This window comes from Nicotiana tabacum, chromosome 16, assembly GCF_000715075.1.
Source record: "Nicotiana tabacum cultivar K326 chromosome 16, ASM71507v2, whole genome shotgun sequence".
NCBI classification, from domain to species: Eukaryota; Viridiplantae; Streptophyta; class Magnoliopsida; order Solanales; family Solanaceae; genus Nicotiana; species Nicotiana tabacum.
Window position 1 is genome coordinate 58,890,873 of NC_134095.1, and position 21,408 is coordinate 58,912,280.

A 21,408-nucleotide genomic window follows, 5' to 3' on the forward strand; every position below is an offset into this window, starting at 1 on the left:
AATTAGCTTCGCATAACACATCTATCCGGAATTTGGAGGTGCAATTAGGCCAAATCTCTCAAGCATTGAATACTCATCCCAAGGGTGCTCTACCAAGTGATACGGTGGTGAACCCGAAGGGTGGGAATAATAATCATGTGATGGCAGTTACAACAAGAAGTGGGAGAGGCGGTGATGTGAATGCCTTGATGCAAAAGCAAGCTATGGATGAAGATGTTGAGTTGCGGGATGATGATGTACCTTTGATTGTTGATGATATGGTTAATCAAAATGTGAACAATGATGTGGGGATTGATATTGATGATGAAGCCGAGGTGGAGACTCAAGATGCTGTGAACCCGTCTAGGGAACACGTGATTGACATGCCCGATCCAGTTGTACAAAAGGCCAAGGCACCTTTGCCTAGGCCACCTCCACCTTATCCTCAACGATTAGCAAAGCAAAAGAGTGACAATCAATTCAAAAAATTCATTGACATGATGAAGAGCCTCACAATCAATGTCCCTTTGGTTGAGGCACTTGAGCAAATGTCGGGGTATGCAAAGTTCATGAAAGATTTGGTTACAAAGAAGAGGTCGATGGAGTGTGAAACAATTAAGATGACTCATCAAGTGAGTGCCATAGTGCATTCAATGGCACCCAATCTTGAGGATCCCAAAGCTTTTACTATCTCTTGTACTATCGAAAGTGCGGATTTTTCTAAGGCCCTTTGTGACTTGGGGGCTAGTATTAATTTGATGTCGCACTCGGTCTTCAAAACTTTGGGAATTGGGCAACCTCGACCTACCTCAATGAGACTTCAAATGGTGGATCGATCGATGAAGCGACCCTTGGGCATAATTGATAATGTTCTTGTCCGTGTTGATAAATTCATATTGCCGGCCGACTTTGTCATATTAGATTGTGAGGTGGAATTTGAAGTGCCAATTATTCTTGGTAGGCCTTTCCTGGCTACGGGAAAGGCATTGGTTGATGTTGAAGCGAGTGAGTTGACATTCCAAGTGGGAGATGAGAAGGTGGTATTCCATGTTTGCAAATCAATGAGACAGCCCAATAGCACGGAGGTGTATTCATTTGTGGACATTGTCACAGCTGTGATAGTGGATGACACAAGTTCCATGATCAATGTTGAAGATCCTCTTGAGGTCGTGCTTCTTAATATGGATGTCAATGATGATGCTAGTAGAGTGAAGTGCATGAATGCATTACACGGTATGGGTTCATATTCTTATGAGCCTAGAAGGCTATCTTTACATCTTGAAACCCGCAAAACTCCACCAACAAAGCCATTAATTGAGGAGCCACCGGTGTTGGAGTTGAAGCCACTTCCTCCATACCTCAGGTATGAATTCTTGGGTTCAAATTCTACTTTACCTGTTATTCTTTCTTCTTGCCTTACTAACATGCAGGTTGAGGCCACCTTGGCGGTTCTTCAAAAGCAAAAAAGGGCAATCGGATGGACTCTAGCTGATATTCAGGGTATAAGCCCCGCCTTTTGCATGCATAAAATCATATTGGAGGAGGATGCGAGGCCTTCACTTGAGCATCAAAGAAGACTAAATGAGGCTATACAAGAAGTAGTAAAGAAAGAGGTTATCAAGTGGCTTGACGCCGGTGTGGTTTATCCCATTTTTGACAGTTCATGGACTTCTCCGGTGCAATGTATACCGAAGAAAGGTGGAATGACTATGGTGACCAATGACAACAATGAGCTTATTCCGACTCGGACAGTGATGAGTTGGAGAGTTTGTATGGATTACCAGAAACTTAACAAGGTGACTAGAAAAGATCATTTCCCGTTGCCATTCCTTGACCAAATGCTTGATCGTCTTGCGGGCCGGGCTTTCTATTGCTTTCTGGATGGTTACTCAGGGTACAATCAAATTCTAATTGCCCCATAAGACCAAGAGAAAACTACCTTTATATGTCCTTATGGCACATTCGCTTTCTCTAGAATGCCATTTGGATTATGTAATGCTCCGGCGACCTTCCAACGGTGCATGATGGCTATTTTCACCGACATGGTGGAGGATATCTTGGAGGTCTTCATGGATGATTTCAGCGTGGTTGGGGATTCTTTTGAGGAATGCTTGGTAAACTTGGATAGAGTGTTGGCTCGGTGTGAAGATACCAACCTTGTTCTAAACTGGGAAAAGTGCCATTTTATGGTAGAAGAAGGTATAGTGTTGGGTCACAAGATCTCGAAGCAAGGAATTGAAGTTGATAAGGCCAAGATGGAGATTATTTCAAGGCTTCCTCCCCCTACTTCTGTCAAAGGGGTGAGGAGTTTTCTTGGGCATGCGGGTTTCTACCAGAGGTTCATCAAAGATTTTTCTAAGGTTGTTAACCCATTGTGCAAGTTGCTAGATAAAGATGCCAAGTTTGTTTTCGATGAGAAGTGCATGGAGGCTTTTGAGCTCCTTAAACAAAAGGTGACAACTACCCCCATCATCACCGCACCAAATTGGAGCTTACCATTTGAGCTCATGTACGATGCTAGTGACGTTGCGGTGGGGGCAGTTTTAGGCCAAAGGATCAACAAGATGTTCCATCCGATATACTACTCAAGCAAGACCATGAATGAGGCTCAAAGGAACTACACAGTCACCGAAAAGGAGTTATTGGCTATTGTTTTTGCTATGGAAAAGTTTCGTCCTTACCTTATGGGGGCCAAAGTTATTGTGCACACCGACCATGCCACCTTTAGGTATTTGATGACCAAGAAAGATTCAAAGGCAAGATTGATGAGATGGGTTATTCTTCTTCAAGAGTTTGATTTAGAAATTGTTAACCGGAAGGGTAGTGAGAATCAAGTGGCGGACCACTTGTCCCATTTGGAGGAGGGGAAGCCTTGTGACGGCCTTGAGATCAATGATACATTTCCCGACGAGCAACTCCTTGCGGTGTCAATGAGTGGAATGTCGTGGTTCACTGATGTTGCCAATTACCTTGTGACCAGAATAATCCCGTGTGAGCTCTCTTCTAACCAAAGGAAAAAGCTCAAGCGGGATAGTTTGGATTTCTATTGGGATAAGCCATATTTGTTCAAGATTTGCATGGATGGTGTGATTTGTAGATATGTTCCAGAGGAGGAACAATTGAGTATCCTAGAGGCTTGCCATTTTTCACCCTATGGTAGCCATCATGGCGGGGCGAGGACGACCTCAAAGGTACTCAGTTGCGGATTTTATTGGCCTACCATATTTAAAGATGCTGGTGATATGGTCAAAAGATGTGATGAATGCCAACGAGCCAATGGAATTTCAAAAAGGGATGAGATGCCCCTCAATACGATTCTCAGGGTAGATATTTTTTATATTTGGGGCCTCGACTTCATGGGTCCTTTTGTGATCTCTTGTGGAAACACTTACATTCTTGTGGTGGTAGATTATGTCTCCAAGTGGGTTGAAGTTGTGGCTTTACCCAACAATGAAGCCCAGAGTGTTGTGGCATTTCTCAAAAAGAGTATGTTCACGAGGTTTGGCACTCCCCGTGCTATCATTAGTAATAGGGGATCTCACTTTTGCAACAAGGCTTTTGATTCATTGCTTGCCAAATATGGAGTTAATCACAAAGTGACCACCCCCTACCATTCTCAAGCTAGCGGTCAAGTAGAAGTCTCCAGCCAAGAAATTAAGAGTATTTTGTCCAAAAATGTCAATGCTAACAGGACCGATTGGTCGAAAATATTTTATGATGCTCTTTGGACCTATCAGACAGATTACAAAACCCCAATTGGTATGTCTCCGTATTGGTTGGTGTTTGGGAAAGCTTGCCATCTTCCGGTGGAATTGGAGCACAAGGCTATGTGGGCCTTGAGGAAGTTGAACTTAGAATGGGATATTGCTGCAAATCTGAGGGTTGAACAACTTAATGAGCTCGATGAGTTTAGATTCCATGCATCCTCCAGCTCGTCCTTGTACAAGGACAAAATGAAGTATCTTCACGACAAATATGCTCGGGCCAAGGAGTTAAAAGTTGGAGATATGGTTCTCTTGTTTAATTACCGGCTACATCTGTTTTCGAGTAAGCTCAAGTCAAAATGGAGTGGGCCATTTGAAGTTGTGTTCATGACCCCGTTTGGTGCTCTTGATCTAAAATACAAAAAATGGTGAAGTCTTTAGAGTTAACGGCTACCGAGTCAAGCATTATCTTGTAAAGTTCGATGGCAGCCACGTAGTGGCGCTTCTTCATCTAAAATGATGTGGTGGTAACATGTGTCATGCCGCGACGTTAAATCAGGCGCTTCTTGGGAGGCAACCCATGTCTTTCTCTTTGATTTTCTTTGTAGCTTAGGAATGTTTGAGCTAATTGTTTGTGAGATGTTGCAAGGATTGTGTTGAAGCAGTGCAAAATAAAGTATGAAAATTGCATAGTCTCTGAAGTTGCCAGTGCGGCCGCGGTGCACTTTGCGCGGTCCGCACCTGCATGAGTTTAGAAGGGGACTCTCTGAAGTTCTTCACCGCGATCACGGTCAAGTTAGTGCAGTCCGCGGAGGACTTTCGCGGACACGGTCCACTTGTGTGCAGTCCGCGTAGGGTGATTACCGAAGGATCACGCAAATAAACCCAGCGTGGTCCGCAGTCGCTTTTGTGCGGCCGCACTGGTAGGTGAGCACGGGTCCCATTGGGTACCTATAATAGAGACCAAGGGTCTCATTTTACCCTTTTCGCAATTTGAAAACCCAGAACCCTAATTCTACTGTTCATCCTCTGCCAAGACTGAAATTATTGCTTGTTTGGATAGATTGCATTCATTCTTCCTAGTCCTGGTAACATTTCATGCATTCATGATTAATTACTTTCTTGTTTTTTATTTTTTTAATTTTCTTGCCAGTAGTCTGTAACTTCTTTTTCTTCACGATTTTATTCGAATTTGTTAGTCTAGGGTAGCTTTCATGTTAGTTTAAAGTAACTAAGGATTGGGTACCTGAGTAGGGACAAGTAGGGGTAAAAATTTGAACAAAAATAGAAGAAAACATGTAACCCTAGCTTAGTCCCTGAAATTGACCCAGTGCGGTCTGCGGTCGCCTTAGCGCGATCCTCGATGCCCTAACGCGGTCCGCGTTATACTTCCACGCGGCCCGCGATACTTGATTGACTGAGGAATAACTTGTGTCCAGCGCGGCCGCGGTAACTTTTGTATGGTTCGCGCTGGTCCAACGCGGCCGCGTACCCATTTTACGCGGACCGCGGTGCTTAGATTCAGAGAAGGACTTTAGTTGGTACTTGATCAACACGGACCGCGGTAGCCTTTTTGCGGTCCGCGGTACCCCCAACACGGCCGCGCTCCCTTGTGCGCGGGCCGCGATGACTGGTTCTGCAGCAGTGTCTGCAAGAATTTTGTTTGTTGTCTGCAACTTTAATTCATTCACCTGCTTCACTGCTTGTGCTTAAACTAACAATATTAGATGTGTTTGCTTGCAGACAATGGTAAAACAACGAGGAAGAGGTTCCAAATAACCCAGCCAAAGTGACCCCTCCCGGGGAGGAAAAGAAAATAAGTTAAACTCATTCCTCGACCTAAACTGAAAACAAGGAAACAAGTTGTTATAGATGACCAATAGGGGAGTGAGTACGTATCCTCTCAAGACCTCTCTTTTGACTCAGGGCCAGCTCTTGCAGTCCCAGCTTCACATACTGCCCAAGCCCCACAACGTGTACCTTTTGAGTCGTCTGATGGCTCAGCAGCAGGCAGTGGTGAATATTCCACCTCCCTCACAGCTTCAGTATCTGGGGAGAGTGCAGAAGGTGGGACTAATAGTGATAATGAGGTACTGGACAGTGGTGTGCCCTAGGTTGGGGGTGTTGAACGAACTAGAAAACCTGAAGTTTGGGAAGATCGATTTGTCAGCCAGGTGGCATTCCACAAGTTTAGGGAATGGTGGCTGTCACGGAAGTTGATTCTTAAGAGAAGCTTCATTGACAAAGACCTTCTACCCCTACAACCCAATGTGCATAGACAGTTTTAGGCTCGAGCGGGTTGGGAGTTCTTTAAAGACAATTGTTTGAAGGCGAATGAGCATATGGTCAAGGAATTTTACAGCAATGTGGCCCATATCTTGAAGAGCACTAAGGTGACCAAGGTGAGAAACAAAAATGTGGTATTCACCGGGAGGGCACTGAATGAATACTTGGGGTTCATTGATGAAGATGAGTCCCTTTACAATGAAAAGTTAGCAATGGATGAGGAGGTTCGTCCGTGGTTAGCTTCATACCTGGCAATCCCGGGTACGGTTCCAGAATGGTTATGGGCAGGGGCCAAAAAACTTCGGAAAACTTTCAACTTCGAGGCTAGAGGGTGGTTGACCTTTGTGTGCAGTCGGCTCGACCCGACTACCCATGATCAGACTATTCCACTTGCCCGGGTAGTTCTTATTGCTTCTATTATGGCAGGCTATCCTATCAATGTGGGCAATGTGATGTCCCGCACCATTTCTGCAGTGGGGGTTGAGCATGAACGGAACTACCCTTTTCCCAGCACCCTCACTATGTATTTCCGGGACTTGGAGGTGGAGAAGAGACCGTTTGACATCAAGGTCAAACCTGTGGCTTCGTTCTCCTGGTACAGTTTGAAGGGTTCAGACAACCCCAAGGACAAAAATTACAAGCCGCTTGTTTCTACCCCAGCTGGCCAGTCTGAGGAGCCAGTTGCGGTAGAGTCTTCTGTTGAGCCTTCCACCATGCCTGCTTCCACCACTGTTGATGATTTGCCTCCAGGACCCTCCTCTTCTACTGGCCCCAGTACTTCAGCTGACCCGGGGGTTCCTTCTTCCCGGACTCATCCTTTTACAGCCCATCAATTGAGCCGGACACTAGCCAGTTTGAACAACTGGATGTCAGCTACGACATCCAAGTTGTCTACATTGTCTGCTACAGTTGAGGCCCACTCAGCACCTTCCACTGCTCAGATTCCTCAGTCCATTGAGGATACACTGAAGAAGCTCCTAGACAATCAGGAGAAGATTATGAGGACTCAGGACGCCTTGACTAAGGCGGTGGATTCACATGGAAAGGGCTTGAGGGAGCTTTCCAAGGAGCATAAGAAGATAAGGAAGTCAAGGGATTCTAAGGAGTCGGTGAGAGTGCTAAGGACTAATGTGGACAAGTTATTGGCGGACCAGATGCCTTTAGACTTGCTATTCAGGAATCCAGCCCCAGCAGCAGCACCAGTGCCACATCCACAGCAGGAGTAGGAGCAGGCACCCAGGCCTCCAAGGAAGAAGAGGAAGCTCCCCAGTTCAGTTGGTGCAGTTATTGAGCTAGCAAACCCACAGGAGACCCCCTACAATGATGCACCTATTATCCAGCCGGTCCAGGAGCAGGCCCCAGTCCCAGCAGCTGAGCAGTAGGAGATCGGGAACCAGTCTGAGGTTCCTGTATATACAGAGGACTTGGGGACTCCTATATCCTTTACTTTGTTTTTTATGCTTATTTGATAGTTGGCATTGAGGACAATGCCAGCTTTTATTCGTGGGGGTGCGCCCTACTTTTATCTGGATGACTGTATATATAGATTCTTAGTTTATGTTTTTGTTGATACTTTTTTATTTTGGGTTGTATATAACTTTACATTTCTGTATGTATTCATCCCCATTGTATATTCTACTCCCCTATTATACATATTCATTCTATTTTCTATTTTCGCAAAAACATTTTGTTTTTAGCTTTGTAGTTAGGCTCGCAACCTCTTGTTTTGTTTTTGACGCCTCCAATAAGCCCTTGGTTTTCTTAATGCCACGGTTCTTTCCAAGGGTGGAATATTATGCGAACCGGGTGGCTCTTCCCAATGATAGATGGCGTGACTACCTTCTTAAGGGTTTGAGTCCATTTCTTTGATTTTTCTTTTGTTTTTGATAGTTGTAGTTAAAGGTACCTCAAGCAAAGCTTCACTTGGGCCTAGCACATTTGCCTTTGATCCCATGGTCAAAGACATAATGTTATGTTCAGGATGGTAAAAGTCATGGCTTTGAGAATCTTGCGTTGACCAAACAATCATCATGTGGTCTTTTCGGACCATTGTGTGCTTGAATCATAACTAAGGTCGTGGTGGGCCCTGGACTCGATGTCTTTAGCAATCCCCTAGTGTGTGTGGTGAGGAATCAAAATGTGAATCAAGTCCCGAGCCAATGGTCTAGAACTTGCCCTGAATGTTTGTTGAGGCGAAATCCTAGGTGAAATTTGACTTAAGAAATGATTATAGGTTCTCCTTGATCCAAATGTTAAATTGAACAATTCCATAGCCTACCAATGAGATGATCCCTAGTTAACCCTTTTGAGCCTTAAATATTTTTCTTTCAAGAACCAATGCTACAAGCCTATACTCGTTCTAAATGATTACCCTCTCTTGGCACCTAAATCTTCCCTTGAATAATGGCAAATATATAAGTTTGGGGGGAGAGACAAGAAAGGAAGAAAAGTGGTAAAAATGTACAAAAGCAAAAGAAAAGTAAGGCAATGAAAAAAGCAAGAAAAGAAAAACGACAAAAAGAAAGTCCAATGTGAACAAGAATTAAAAAAAAAGGGACTCAAGGAAAACAAAAGTAAAAAAGGTGTGTGGAAAAAGTAGAAAAAGGAGAAATGTTTTGAATTGTATAAGAAAGAGTGACAATGTGTCTCTCTAACCCCTTGTAAAGAAGTGAAATACTTAAAAGAGTCAAGAGAGTTGTGCCAAAATGAATCAAAAGAAATGCTTAAGAGAAGATTGAACCCACTTGAATAAAAATATGTCCTACCCTTACCTAAAAGCCTTCACAATGACCCCACAAAAGCCCTATTTGATCTCGAGTTGAAGGGAGCTTACATTAGTGGATACTTACATAAGGGGCAAGCATATGGTACTTAGAGCCGAACTTGTGACCTTCTTCTTGAGAGAGATGAGCGAAATTCTATTAACCTCGGTTTGTGTGTCATACTTAAAATGAGGTTCTCTTAGGGAGAGTTGAGGATGTGGGAGTTTGGGTTCCACAATGACCAAAGTAAGTAAAAAGCTCTTTGATGAAATGTGTCAACTCTTGATGCTCTTGTGTCACACTTGATCCATAGTTTTCAAAGTTTTAAATTATTAATGATGCATTCGTATTGAGGGCAATTGTTAGTCCCAATTTATGCTTGTTGAGGTTCTTTCAGGATAGCTGGAATTACTTGGACGTTCCTTTAAGGGGTGGGTTTTATTTTGTTTGCTTGAGGACAAGCAAAGGCTTAAGTTTAGGGGAGTTGATAACTTAGGATTTTTATGTGTTTATGCCCCTACTTGTCTATGCTTTGAGTATAAATTGATACAAAATAGTCCCAAAATGCTCACAAGTTGTGCTTGATTGCAGGTTTGATCGAAAAAGTGACGAAATGTCAAAGATCGGCTCAAAAAGGAGTGAAACCTGCTCAAGTATCAAAGACCAAGAGAATTGAAGAAGAAAGGGCCTAGTGCGGACCGCGTAACAGTGACCGCGGCCGCACTAGGAGGTTCAGAGACATGACATATTCAGGCTTAAAGTCACGCGGCCATGGTAGGATTTTTGCGGTCCGCGGTGAAGCTTCGCGGCCGCACTCTTGCTTTGTGCGGTCCGCATTCATAAGGTTCAGAGAAGGGCACTTTTGATCACGCGGTTCGCGGTCACGACTGCACGGACCGCGCCAGTTGACATTGCGGTTGCGGTACACTTCCACGCGGTCTGCATCCCCCAGTTCAAGTTATCAAGCAGTTGAAGTCCAAGAGCCAGTGCGGTCGCAGTCCATTTTGTGCGGCCCGCACTGACCCTGTAGGGGTATTTTTGTCCAGTTTTTCTAGCCTAGTATAAATATAACATTTTACCATTATTAGGGGTCGGTTTTTATCTGGGAACTTGAGACGAAAGTTGCGCTTGGTGTTGTAGCCATTTTTGGCATATTTTGCTTCCCATTAACAATAGATTGTTGTAGTTTCTTCTTAGTAATTAATTAATATGTTTAGTTCTTCATCTATTTCTTCAGTTTCTTCCTTAATTATGTGTAGCTAAACCCATTATCTAGGGTTGTGGCTCAACCCTAGTGTGGGTAATCGATGGGTGTTTCCATCTAGGGTTAGATTGATATTGGGTGTTTGCTATTTGGGTTGATTTTATGTTTTTATTCAAGAATTGGTGGTTGCAAATGTTGATTCAAGCTTAGTGGGTTTAACTCTTCTTGAGAAAGAGAGTCTATGACCCCAATATTGACTCAACAAGAAAATGGGAGGGACCCATGAGAAATGGTAGTCCCAATTAACGGTTAAATCTCGAGAGAGTAATCACCCTACTTGAACACTAGTTGCTTGGTCTCATTGGCCTATCCAATTGGTCTCGAGAGAGTCAATTGGGCAAAATCACTCTCTCTACTGAGAGGTGTGAGAGTGGATGCAATTGTACAACGGTTTCAGCATAATCCCCAAATATGTCAATCTACCCCTAGTAACATCTACCCGTCAATTAGCCACCTAGGTGTTGCTACGACCCTAGTGCTCTTCTTCCCATTAATTACAACTGAGCAATATTTTCCTGCATAATTTAGCTTTAATCCTTAGTTTTATAATAGTGGTTATAAATACAAAAACTCAAGAAATGTTTGAAGCGACATTAGAAGCACAACCACAACTCTAGGCTAGACAAAAAATACAACTCCACTACTAGCTCCCTGTGGAAATTCAATCCCGGACCTCTATTTGGGTAAAAGCTATTGTGACCTGCTCTTCCTACCATAGTGTAGTGTCGAGTCGGCAGCGATCAATGATCCGTTTTGATTTCCGAAAAGTTTAGATGTGTTTGGTAGAGAAATTCAAATTCAAGAGCTTTGATGTTGTTGGAGTTGGCCACGACCAGCATTCTTAGTAAACGATATCATATCGATATTTTGACAATTTTTATAAGTTTTTATGATAATTTTGGATATGTACGTATATTTATTTTGGATCTGAGGTGACCCCAAGCCTTTTCGGCACTTATAGGTGAAGTTAAAAATTTGAGCTATGAACAATTGAAATCATTCGGTTTTGATGCTTGATTTTTAGTTCGGATGTTATTTTTAATGCTTTGAGCTTACGAGCGAGTACGTGTTAGGTTATTATAGTTGTATGGATATTTGGAATGGGGCTCGAATGAGTTTCAGATTGGTTTCAGGCTCATTTGATGAGTTTGTCATTACCGGTGCAACAGTCATTGCATATTGATGACCAGCTCGCAAATGCGATGTTCACATTTAAAAAAACTAACTCACATTTGCGAGGTCAGATCACAACTAGGATCTCATTTGCGATGCTCGCAATTGCGACTTTAGTAGCCCATGAGTTTTTTAACAATTGACACCAATAGTTTACATTTGCGAGCTGTGCAATTGCAAATAATATTTTTCAATTGCAATATCTCTAGCCGGGTAAAAAAGGAAGGGTTCAGAGATTAGCTCACTTTATTTCATTTTTGAGACCTAGACATTTTTAGGAGGAATTTTTTTAGAGGATTTTCTTCCCAACTTCTAGGTTTAGTGATTTTAACTTTATCTTGATTAAATTTTATTATTCCCCATAGATACCCCTAGATCTAGGAATTTTAAAGTGTAGAAATAGGATTTTTGGATAGTAACATAAGATATGAATTTTAGAGACTAAATCGGGTCTCAAAATAAATCACATATTTGGTCCGAGTTGACTATTAGATGAACTTCCCAAATGTGTTAAGAATCGAACATTTTTTGTATCAGGAGGGTTTCTTAAGCTTATTTTGACTTATTTGAGTATCGTTTGACTAGACTCGAGTTGTTTGGAGGCTTGTCCTTAAGGGAAAAGAGTATTGGAGATGGTTTATTCTGGAGGTAAGTATCTTAGTTAACCTTGATTATGAGAATTAGGTTGTATTTGGCTCTATTTGCTGCATGCAAATGTGTTGGGGGTGATGTATATGCATGGTGACGAGTGTGTTTGACCAAAAAAAGTATGGGACCTTTTTGTCATACTAATTAAATAAGAAGATAGAGGGTAAATCCTAGTTAAGAATAATTAATTCTAGATCTGAGATGAACACCATGAATAAAAAATATAGTCGAGTAATAGTATGAAAAAAGATGCATTAAGTAACATAAATGACAATAAAATGTAAATAAAGGAAGAGATTCACACAATCTTGAGTGGGGCGGATCCTCTTTCATTTGATAATGAAAAATGATAAACCGATACAAGAATCTTAAGACCCTTTTCGGGTAAATCTTGCTTTATTCATGCCTTGTTTGCTTCATGTATTATATGCATTATCCATGGTTAAAGCATCTGTGTTAGCCATGAATTCTCAACTCCGTGAGAGCTAGAAGAAGTGCATTTGTATTATAAATTTCTTTTCCTCTTTCAATATGGGACGAGGATTTTTTTTTAAATTTTCATTGCCGTTCATTTTCCAGTCACACCACTTATCCAATAAAAAATCCAATAATATTTTTAACAAGTTTATTGTTTGTCAAAGTAAAAAAGTTGATTTTGTGAGATGTCTAGACCACTAAATAGAAATTCTTATTTCATGCTCAATTTATAACAAACTGAAAGTATATGCTTTAGTTCCGGCTTCCGTTTCCCACTTTATAGATTTAGTAAATTTGTTCACGAGTCAGTTGGACCAACTTTGAAGCTTGATTTGTAAAAATGAACAGAAGACAGAGTAATTTTCTGTACTGTACAAAGGAATTGGATCGTGATTTTTGGTTCATCTTTTCAAGCTCTTGCCTCTAGGATCTCTGTTCTTTATTCTTTTTCCTTCGCTCTGCCTCCTGCCCCATCCTTTTCTGTCGGTAAACAAATAATCTTGTGTAGAACCTCTTGCCTCTGTTTCGATTGTTTCAAGTGAATGTCCGCTAAAGAATATGACATGAAGGCCCCGACGGTTCATCTGTTCGCAGAGAATATTATTTTTCTTTTAAATTATGAATATTAAAATAAATAAATACAAAAAGGCGGAAAGGATAAAAAGGGAATATAAAAGGGTAAAAAAAGCTGATAGCGTAATTATTTCTCGGGGTTAAATGAGTACTTCTCTTATTTAAAAGTGTCATAATAATAGGAGAAAGACCATATAAAAGCAATTATTTATATATGGGCTGCCGAAGTTCTGATAGAAAAGGAACACTGTATATTCGGGAGAAATTCAAAAATAATTATATTTACAAGTGGTCGTTCAAAAATAGCTCAATTTTAACAGTAATCGAAATTTAGCCACTTCATGTAAAGATAAATCTGAACGAAAATATTGATCAAAATTCGGAAAAATACTCCAGTTTAATATACTGGAGTTCCAGTATAATATACCGGTCCAGCATAATATACTAGAGTTTGGAGCACCGGTGCTCCAGTCTCTAGTATATTATATTGGAGCCAACAAAGTATACTGGTCCAGCATAATATGCTGGAAATTCATACACATGTGCACCGAACTCCAGTATATTATGCTGGACCGGACTCTGTTGCAGCAAAATAGTGGCTATTTTTCATTGACTTGATAAATGCTGGCTATTTTTGAATGACCAGTCCGAAAATTGGCTAGGTCGTGCTATTTTTACTGTATATTCGTACGGTTTGGTGTAAATATAGGATATAGATAATTTTTGGGGTATTGACACAGTTACCCACAAAAATAAAACTATTTACCCTTGTCTACTCATTTATTTTTCTACCCATAAACTAATTACATTTCCTACCCATAGTAAGTTTTGTGGGGAATTTTTTTTTTATTCTCCAATTCTTTTTTATTTCTATGCATTTTTTTTCTTTCTTTTTTCCTTTTCTTTTTTCTCGTTTCTTCTTTTTTTTTTCTTTTTTCCTTTTCTAATTTCATTTAACTTCTTTCTTTTTATATTCTTTTTCTCTTTATAATCTAATTTCATTTACTGTTTTCACTAATTTTTATTATTCTTTTTTTTATATTATTACTAAAGAAAAATCAAATTGTGTACCAATTAAATATATCTAATACAACCAAAAAAATATTAACTAACATATGATACCAGTATAATATATAGTTATACCAACAGGGCATACAATTGTACGCAAAAAGTTAAAAAAAATTTATTCAATTATTAAAGTGAAATAATATCAGTTGTCAATAAAAATTTCCAAAAAATCTAAAAGGATCTAATTGTAAAAGTATACCGTTACATTATATAGCATACTATAATATTTTTTATTTTATTTTTTTGTATTTTCAATTTTCCTCTCACACTAGGTAAAAGCTTAAAGCAAATTAAAAGGGAAAAGACAAATGAATTTACGGGTAATAAGTATAATATTATAGTATATAAGTATACTATTATAGTATATTGTATACTATTACAACATATTATTACAGTATACTATAACAATATATTATATACTATAATAGTATATTGTTGCAGTATAACTATATACTCATATAGTATATTTTATACTGTAGCGGTATACTGTTAGGTAACTGTGTTCTTCTTCAATTATTACAATATACTGTTGCAGTATATTGTAAACTATAATAGTATACTGTTGCAGTATAGCTATATACTCCTACAACATATTGTATATCGTAGCGGTATACTGTAGCTGTGTTCTTCTTCGATTTTCAACTGAAAATTTCGATCTCAATCACCTCAAATCAACTCCAAATGCTATCAAATTTCAGTATGAACTTCCAGAAGGTACTATAAGCAATATATAACAGTACCCACTTTGAATCAAACAAGAAATCTTTAAAAATAAAATTGAGCTTCAAGCCCAATAATGGTGGATATTCAAATACACATAAAACTTTAGATCTGGAAAGTTTACTCGAAGATACAATAAGCAATATTTTATAGCACCACATCGAATTAAACAATAAATCCTCAAAATAATAGCACCACTTCAACAATTAATGAGTACTCCATTAGAAAACCGAGAGAGAGAAAACAATATTCAAATTGTTAAGATTCCATTGAAACTAAAACTAAATTAATTAGGTTGAATAAGAACGAATATTACGTGTTGCTGATGTGACTAGCTAGTGGCGATTACAGTAAGAATAAATATAAAAGAGATAGAGAACTGGAGGAAGGTAAAATGAGGAAGAAGAAGAAGAGGAACATAATAAAGGCGGGTAAATAGTTTGAGGCGCATGGGTAGGAGTAGTAAATAGTTTGGGTATGGGCATTAAAGGGTAAATAGTTTAGAATTAATGGGTATAAAGTGATATTTTCTCATAATTTTTACCGAATAAACAGAAACGCCTGGTGAGAATTGAATATAGTAATTATTATTTTTAAGATAACAGTTTTATCATTGAATTATTACTCGAACTTTATTAAAAGGATAAAAATAAAAACAATCCAATTGGACCTCGCAAGTTGAACAAGATTGTACATATCCTACTGCTCTTCTAAGCTTCATTTGTTTTTTTAAGATTAAACATTTGAATCTAAATACATATCTGAATGGCAAGATGTGTACTATTAAGATTAAGATGTCTGAATCTGAATACACATCTGGATATTAAGATGTGTATTAAAATCTGCATACTAAATGATTAAGACTATTTGTTTTTTCAACATCTGAATGAATAAAATTTATATTTATTTAGAAATTAATAAATATAAAATTTAAATAAAATACTAATTTACTTAATATTTTATCATAAAAATATTTTTTTAAATAAATATATCGTAGTTGATGGTGGTAACGACTAACAATGGTATTTATGGATGCCGACTAGAGACAGTTGTTATTAATGATTTTGGTTGATAGTGGTGGTTCGAGGTAGTAGCTAGTAGTGATTGGTAATGGAGATTATGGTTGAGAATGGTGGCTGGTGAAGTTGATAATGGTAGGTGGTGGTGGTGGTGGTTCATTAAGGAAAGTGGTGATAGCTCATAATGGTGGGTACTGATTGTTATGGTTAACAATGGTGGTGGGGGTGGTTGGTGGTGATAATTGAGGTGGGTGAGTAGATGGTTATGGTTGAGGATGATGGTGGCGGTGGCGGTGGTAGTTGATAATTGTGGGGGTGGTGAGTGGTGGTAGTCAATAATGATGAGGTGGCGAGTGATGGTAGTCAATAATGATGGCGGTGACGATTATACTTGAGGATGGTGGTGGTCGGTGGTGGTGGTTGAGTATGGAGGTAGGTGGTGCACGGTGGTAGTTAATAATGGTGGGTAGTGACGGTAATTAATTGTGAATGTGGATAATAATATCTTCGTAAAATTAAGTCTCTGTTATAGATCTTAATCATTCATATATATAATCAGACTCATTAAGTGATTGTGAAATTAAAAAAACAAACACACTTAACGATCAAAATTTGAACGATTCAGATTCACTTAAAAAACAACCGCACAAAAATATAAATAATTAAGATTTATACATCAATTAAGTGCAAACAGTAATCTCTGCCCAATCAGATCAGTCTCTTATATTATAGCAGAAATTTTAATCTTTAATAGTCAAGGGCAAAAGAATTTAAAGAGCTGTTTCATTCATCTTACTTCTTTTGCTTGTTTAACTTATTTCCCGCCTTATTAAATTACGTCGCATTTTCTTATTTGCTATGCTCGTGATACTTTCCTTCTTCATTTTTTTCCTTCCTTTTTTTTTTTTTTTTTTGCTGAAGGTGATACTTTCCTTATAAAGGAGAATTATTCATTTTCCTCTTCGTTTAGAATAGTATGAATTTGATTGGAAATCCTCAAATACCATATACTAGTATTAATTATAGGTTCACGTAGAATTTTAATTTGTTTTGGATCACAATAAAACCGTCAAGTTTAACATATACATATATACAGCACAATTCCTCAACAACATGCATAAGATAAAAAATAATAGTAGAAGATATTTAAAATAAATATAAATTTTCTTAACCCTTAATTTCTTTTGAATTAAATGTATGAACTCTCACCATGGTTACGCAAAGGGCGATACCTCGAACGAAATGGCCAAAGAGAAGCTGCAATTTGTCTAAGTCTGAAGCAACGCCGCTGTCTATTGATCCCTTCTTCAAGACAATCATCCGAAGTATCCATTTGAATTTCAGAAGAAACCGGCAACGGATTTCGACAAACCGGGCAAGAATTATGAAGCCTTAACCAAGGCACAATGCAATCGGAATGGTATATATGTTTGCATGGCAACTCTCTTGCTTCTCCGCCTATTTTGAACTTTTCCTTACAAACAGGACATTCTGAATCATCCCTTAAGTGTTCTGGCGTAATCACCACCGTCGGAATAGAATTTATGATTGGCTCTGGTGCCGGTGCTGGACCTGGCCGATCATTTTCAGTTAACTCTTCTATTAGGTTTTCAAGGCCTGGACCTGTAAAGTAATCTCTATCGTTCACTCCTGAAGGTGGACCTAACCGCCTTTCTCCTAGTCGGTTAGGTCCACCGGAAGAATATTCTCCGGCTGGCCGAAGAATAATCCATGAACGTGGACGTGCTAGAATTCCACTCTCCGGTGTCCATTCATCCGTGTCATTACTTAGAAATGAGTATCGTCTTCTTGGCCTTAGCCAGGAGTCTCGTGTTCTGCGTTGTTCACGTGTAGGCCTGATAGAATCAGATGGTACTATGGTTTCTGTCCCGTCCGATCGTCGAAAAATGGGAACTGCATTGCCACTGCTAGATCTGTTGAACAAATTAGGATCAAGCATGAGAGTTAGAGCTTCAAGAATTCTAGCTTCTGGGGAAGGATCAAATGCAGTGAAGTCCAAGATTTGTCTAGCGTTTGTTTCTTCGATTTCGCAAAGGAAGTGGCCGAAACATCGAGGACAAACGATCTCCGAAGGGTTTTCGGGCGATATTATGACAGTGCGATGGCATTGATAACACCAGTAACGCCGGAAGTTCCTGATCCCATTATTAGGGTTTTCTGTTGAGGACATGATGTTTGGTGAAAGATTTAGTTTTGCGGGAAATATATTGAGATTTTATGAACAGAAACAAGATCATAGGTTAGATTTATATGTAAAGATGATTTTTGTAAAGAGAAAAATAAAAGCATGGGAGAGAACAAGAATGGGATTAGAGGAAAAGGGATGGCTTTTGGTATGCAGAGAAAGCGATTCTGGCTTCATTTGTTAGTTTTTTCCTGCTTCTTTCTGAAGAAAAGCATCAGCCTATAGCGGCTATGCTTGTCAATAGTTTTGTTTATTTTAAACAAATTCCAATAGGAGGGCTGGGAAGGAGATCTCGGGTGTGTTTGGTATAACGAAAAATGTTGTCCATGAAAAATATTTTCTAAAAAAAAGCTCCTTGGAAAATAAGTAGTAATCTTATTCATTTTTCGGTGCTTGGTACGCAAATTAAGGAAAATAATTTTTCAAGAGTATTCATAAATAATTTAGATACAATAAACATGAAGTCATAAACTTTCGAACCAACAACCTTCCGAACCCACAAATTTCATAAACTTCCGAACCCTAAACTTTCGAAACCGCAAATTTTTGAACCCGTAAACTTTATAATTTCTAAACCCGTAAACTTCCAAACACATAAACCTCCGAACTCATAACTTTCGAACTTGTAAAATTTGGAACCTGTAAACCGAAAGATGAAAAAACTAAAACTGAAAATATATTTAAAAAATATTTTTTTTCGAGGGGGGAGGGGGGGCTAGGGGCCGGGGGACCGGGGGTGTGAAGAAAAACTAAAAAATAGAAATTTAAAATTACAAAAAAAAAAAGTAATAAAAAAAATTTTGCGGGGTGGGGGTGGGTGGTGCAGGAAAAACGAAAAAACAGAAATTTAAAAATAGCAAAAAAAAAAAAAAAAGTAAAAACAAAAAAAATGTGCGGGTGGGGGAGGGGGAAGTGGGGGTGGGGTTTGGTGGGGTGAAGGTGGGTGGTGCAGAAAAACGAAAAAATGGAAATTTGAAATTACAAAAAAAAAAAGGTAAAAAAATAATATTTTTTGCAGGAGGGGTAGCAAGGTGGGTGGTGACGGAAAAAAAAACCGAAGTTTGAAAAACAAGCCTTTTTGGAGAGAGGGGTGGGGTGGGTAGGCATGGGGTGGGGTTGGTGTGGGGGTGTGCAGTGGGTTGGTGAGGGTGGGGAAGGTTGAGAAGGAATTTTGAAAAATACTTTCCATTTTCTTAATAAGGAAAATGAGTTCATAAGGAAAATGTTTTCCAAAACATTTAAGCCAATCAAACATGAGAAAATTGAAAAATATTTTCCTTCATATCAAACACACCCCTCGTCTAAATTTTATTCAGTTTCATTCAATGTATATTGACCGTGCAAATTTCTTTTTAAAATACCTTGTGAAACTGACTTATAAGCACCTTTTAGCTTATTTACTCATTTGATAAAAATGCAAATTATTTATAAGTTAAGTGCTTATAAAACTAACATCACCCAAAAGCCATACGTCATCACCCATACTTGTAACTTTTCGGCTTATAATCAAATTTATTAATTTGATCAAATTTTTTCAGTACTTCTCAAAATACCTTTATCAAAATTGACAATAGCAGGTTGTTGATTGAGCAGGAAAGACAGAGAGTGGACAGAACAGTTATACTAATAAATAATTAACTCTTATGATATACGGAACAAGAGAGGGCAATGTGAGGAGGCTCCAAATGTAAATAGAGAGTAGGGCGAGAAGAAACTATGCATTTATTGATGTGGTGATTAATAAGAAAATAAAATACAATCTTTAATTTTGCTTTCTTTCTATCCTTCCGTCATTTTGATACATAGTAAATTTTCTAAATTGGGTTGGAGACGTGCAATAAGTAATAACGCCATTTACTTTTGAGGGCGAAATAACCAAATGTAGAAATGTATATAGGCAAAAAAGGATTTTGAGACAAGTATTTAGAAACTGCTGCCTAGTCTCGTATATCTCCTCTTAAGTTCTAGTTGTAACATCTGCCTTCATTGCAGCTGTAATTCTTAGACAAAATCTCCTTTTTCTCAATCCTCTATATATCATTAACACATTTTTTTAGTAGTTAAGGTGACGGCTATTACATGCATTCTAGATATTGCATTGGAGGAACAATGACAAATGTTCTAACTAAAGGTAAATAATGCATTCTAGATGCCCAAGGATTTTTCATTTGGACACCTGAATTGAGGATTATACCTAGTGAACACTTGAGTACTCGAGCCAAAATGTATCTATTAGGCATGATGTGCTGAATATGTGTATAGAAAATTTATATTTGATGCTAAATCATCAATAAAAAACTGTACCAGGCAGAATATTCGACAGACAGTAAGTTTTCAACCTACGGTGACATGTATAGTTATGGAATTTTATTGTTGGAAACATTCACGGAAGAAGTCCCACAGATAAAATATTCAAGAATGGTGTAAACATTCATAATTTTGTTAAGATGGTCATACCTAAACTTAAGGCATTAGTTCGAATGAAAACTCTAATTAGACAGTGGCCTAGCTAACATAGCTATCCATCAAAAGACCTGCATCTTGTTGCAGGTTCATGAGCAGATTGAACTGAGATGAGGTAAGCTTGATTATTTAGGGAAAACGATTCATAAGCCTTCAACATGATAAGAAACTTGAGGAGGATCAGCAAAGCTGAGAGCAGGATTCAGAATTTATGGAACCGACTGGAATGTTTATTCTCGGTTGCGATTATAGTCTCTTTCCCAAAATCAGGCTACTGCAAAAGATCAATCTAGCCCAGTTATCTTCTAGTCGCTTCCTTAAATTCTAGATCCCGCTCTAAGCTTCATCGGTCCTCTCAAGTACTTTAAGGAACAAGGCCCCCTCCCTCCTATGTTGTAAAAGGAAAGTACAAATCTTTATCTTTCTGCAACACTCTTTCGACTTGATGCCGCCCCTGAATCCACCAATTAATGCCGGCTTAATTACTCCTAAGATAAGATAAGGATATATAAGAAGATTTACAAGTAATGAAGGATTTTGAGCTTACACTTGATCTAGTGTACCTTGAAAATGGAGGATTAAAGTATCGATTTGGCTTGTTTGAAGTAAGTATCTTGTCTAATCTTGTGTGGGGGATACCCCTTAGGATTTGGTTTTAATTGGTATTCGTGTTGTATAAAAAGCGACGTGTACACGAGGTGACGAGTGTATACATAGGTGTTGTTTATGGATTATGATTGGATAAGATCTTAGGCTATTAATATGCCTTAAGTCGAGGATGTATTTTATGTGAAACATGCTTAATCAATATGACTACATGAACGTATATGTTGAATATCCATCCGCATTTGTATTGTTGTCATGTCCTTGTGCACCTTATTTATAAATTGTGAGCTTATATTTGGATGAAATTTGACATTATTATTTTATGATTATTGTGGCACATATGGACATGTTGAGCGGATTATTTGGGTGTTGGCACGACATTTTTGTCGTGCGATTGTTATTTTGATTTGTGTCAGGGCGGAGCGATATAGTTAGATATTGTGATTTGTGTCAGGACGGA

General features: G+C 38.8%; 1 protein-coding gene across 1 annotated transcript; it reads right to left on the bottom strand.

The window, feature by feature from the left end:
- Positions 1–12,490: 12,490 nt before the first annotated feature.
- On the bottom strand, positions 12,491–17,938 carry LOC107775238 (E3 ubiquitin-protein ligase RZF1-like). Its single transcript, XM_016594954.2, has 2 exons — positions 16,883–17,938; positions 12,491–12,877 (listed from the first exon to the last, which is right to left on the bottom strand). Exons 1-2 carry the CDS (start codon positions 17,862–17,864, stop codon positions 12,843–12,845), a joined length of 1,017 nt encoding a protein of 338 aa, XP_016450440.1. The 5' UTR covers positions 17,865–17,938; the 3' UTR covers positions 12,491–12,842.
- Between the last annotated feature and the right edge of the window lie 3,470 nt (positions 17,939–21,408).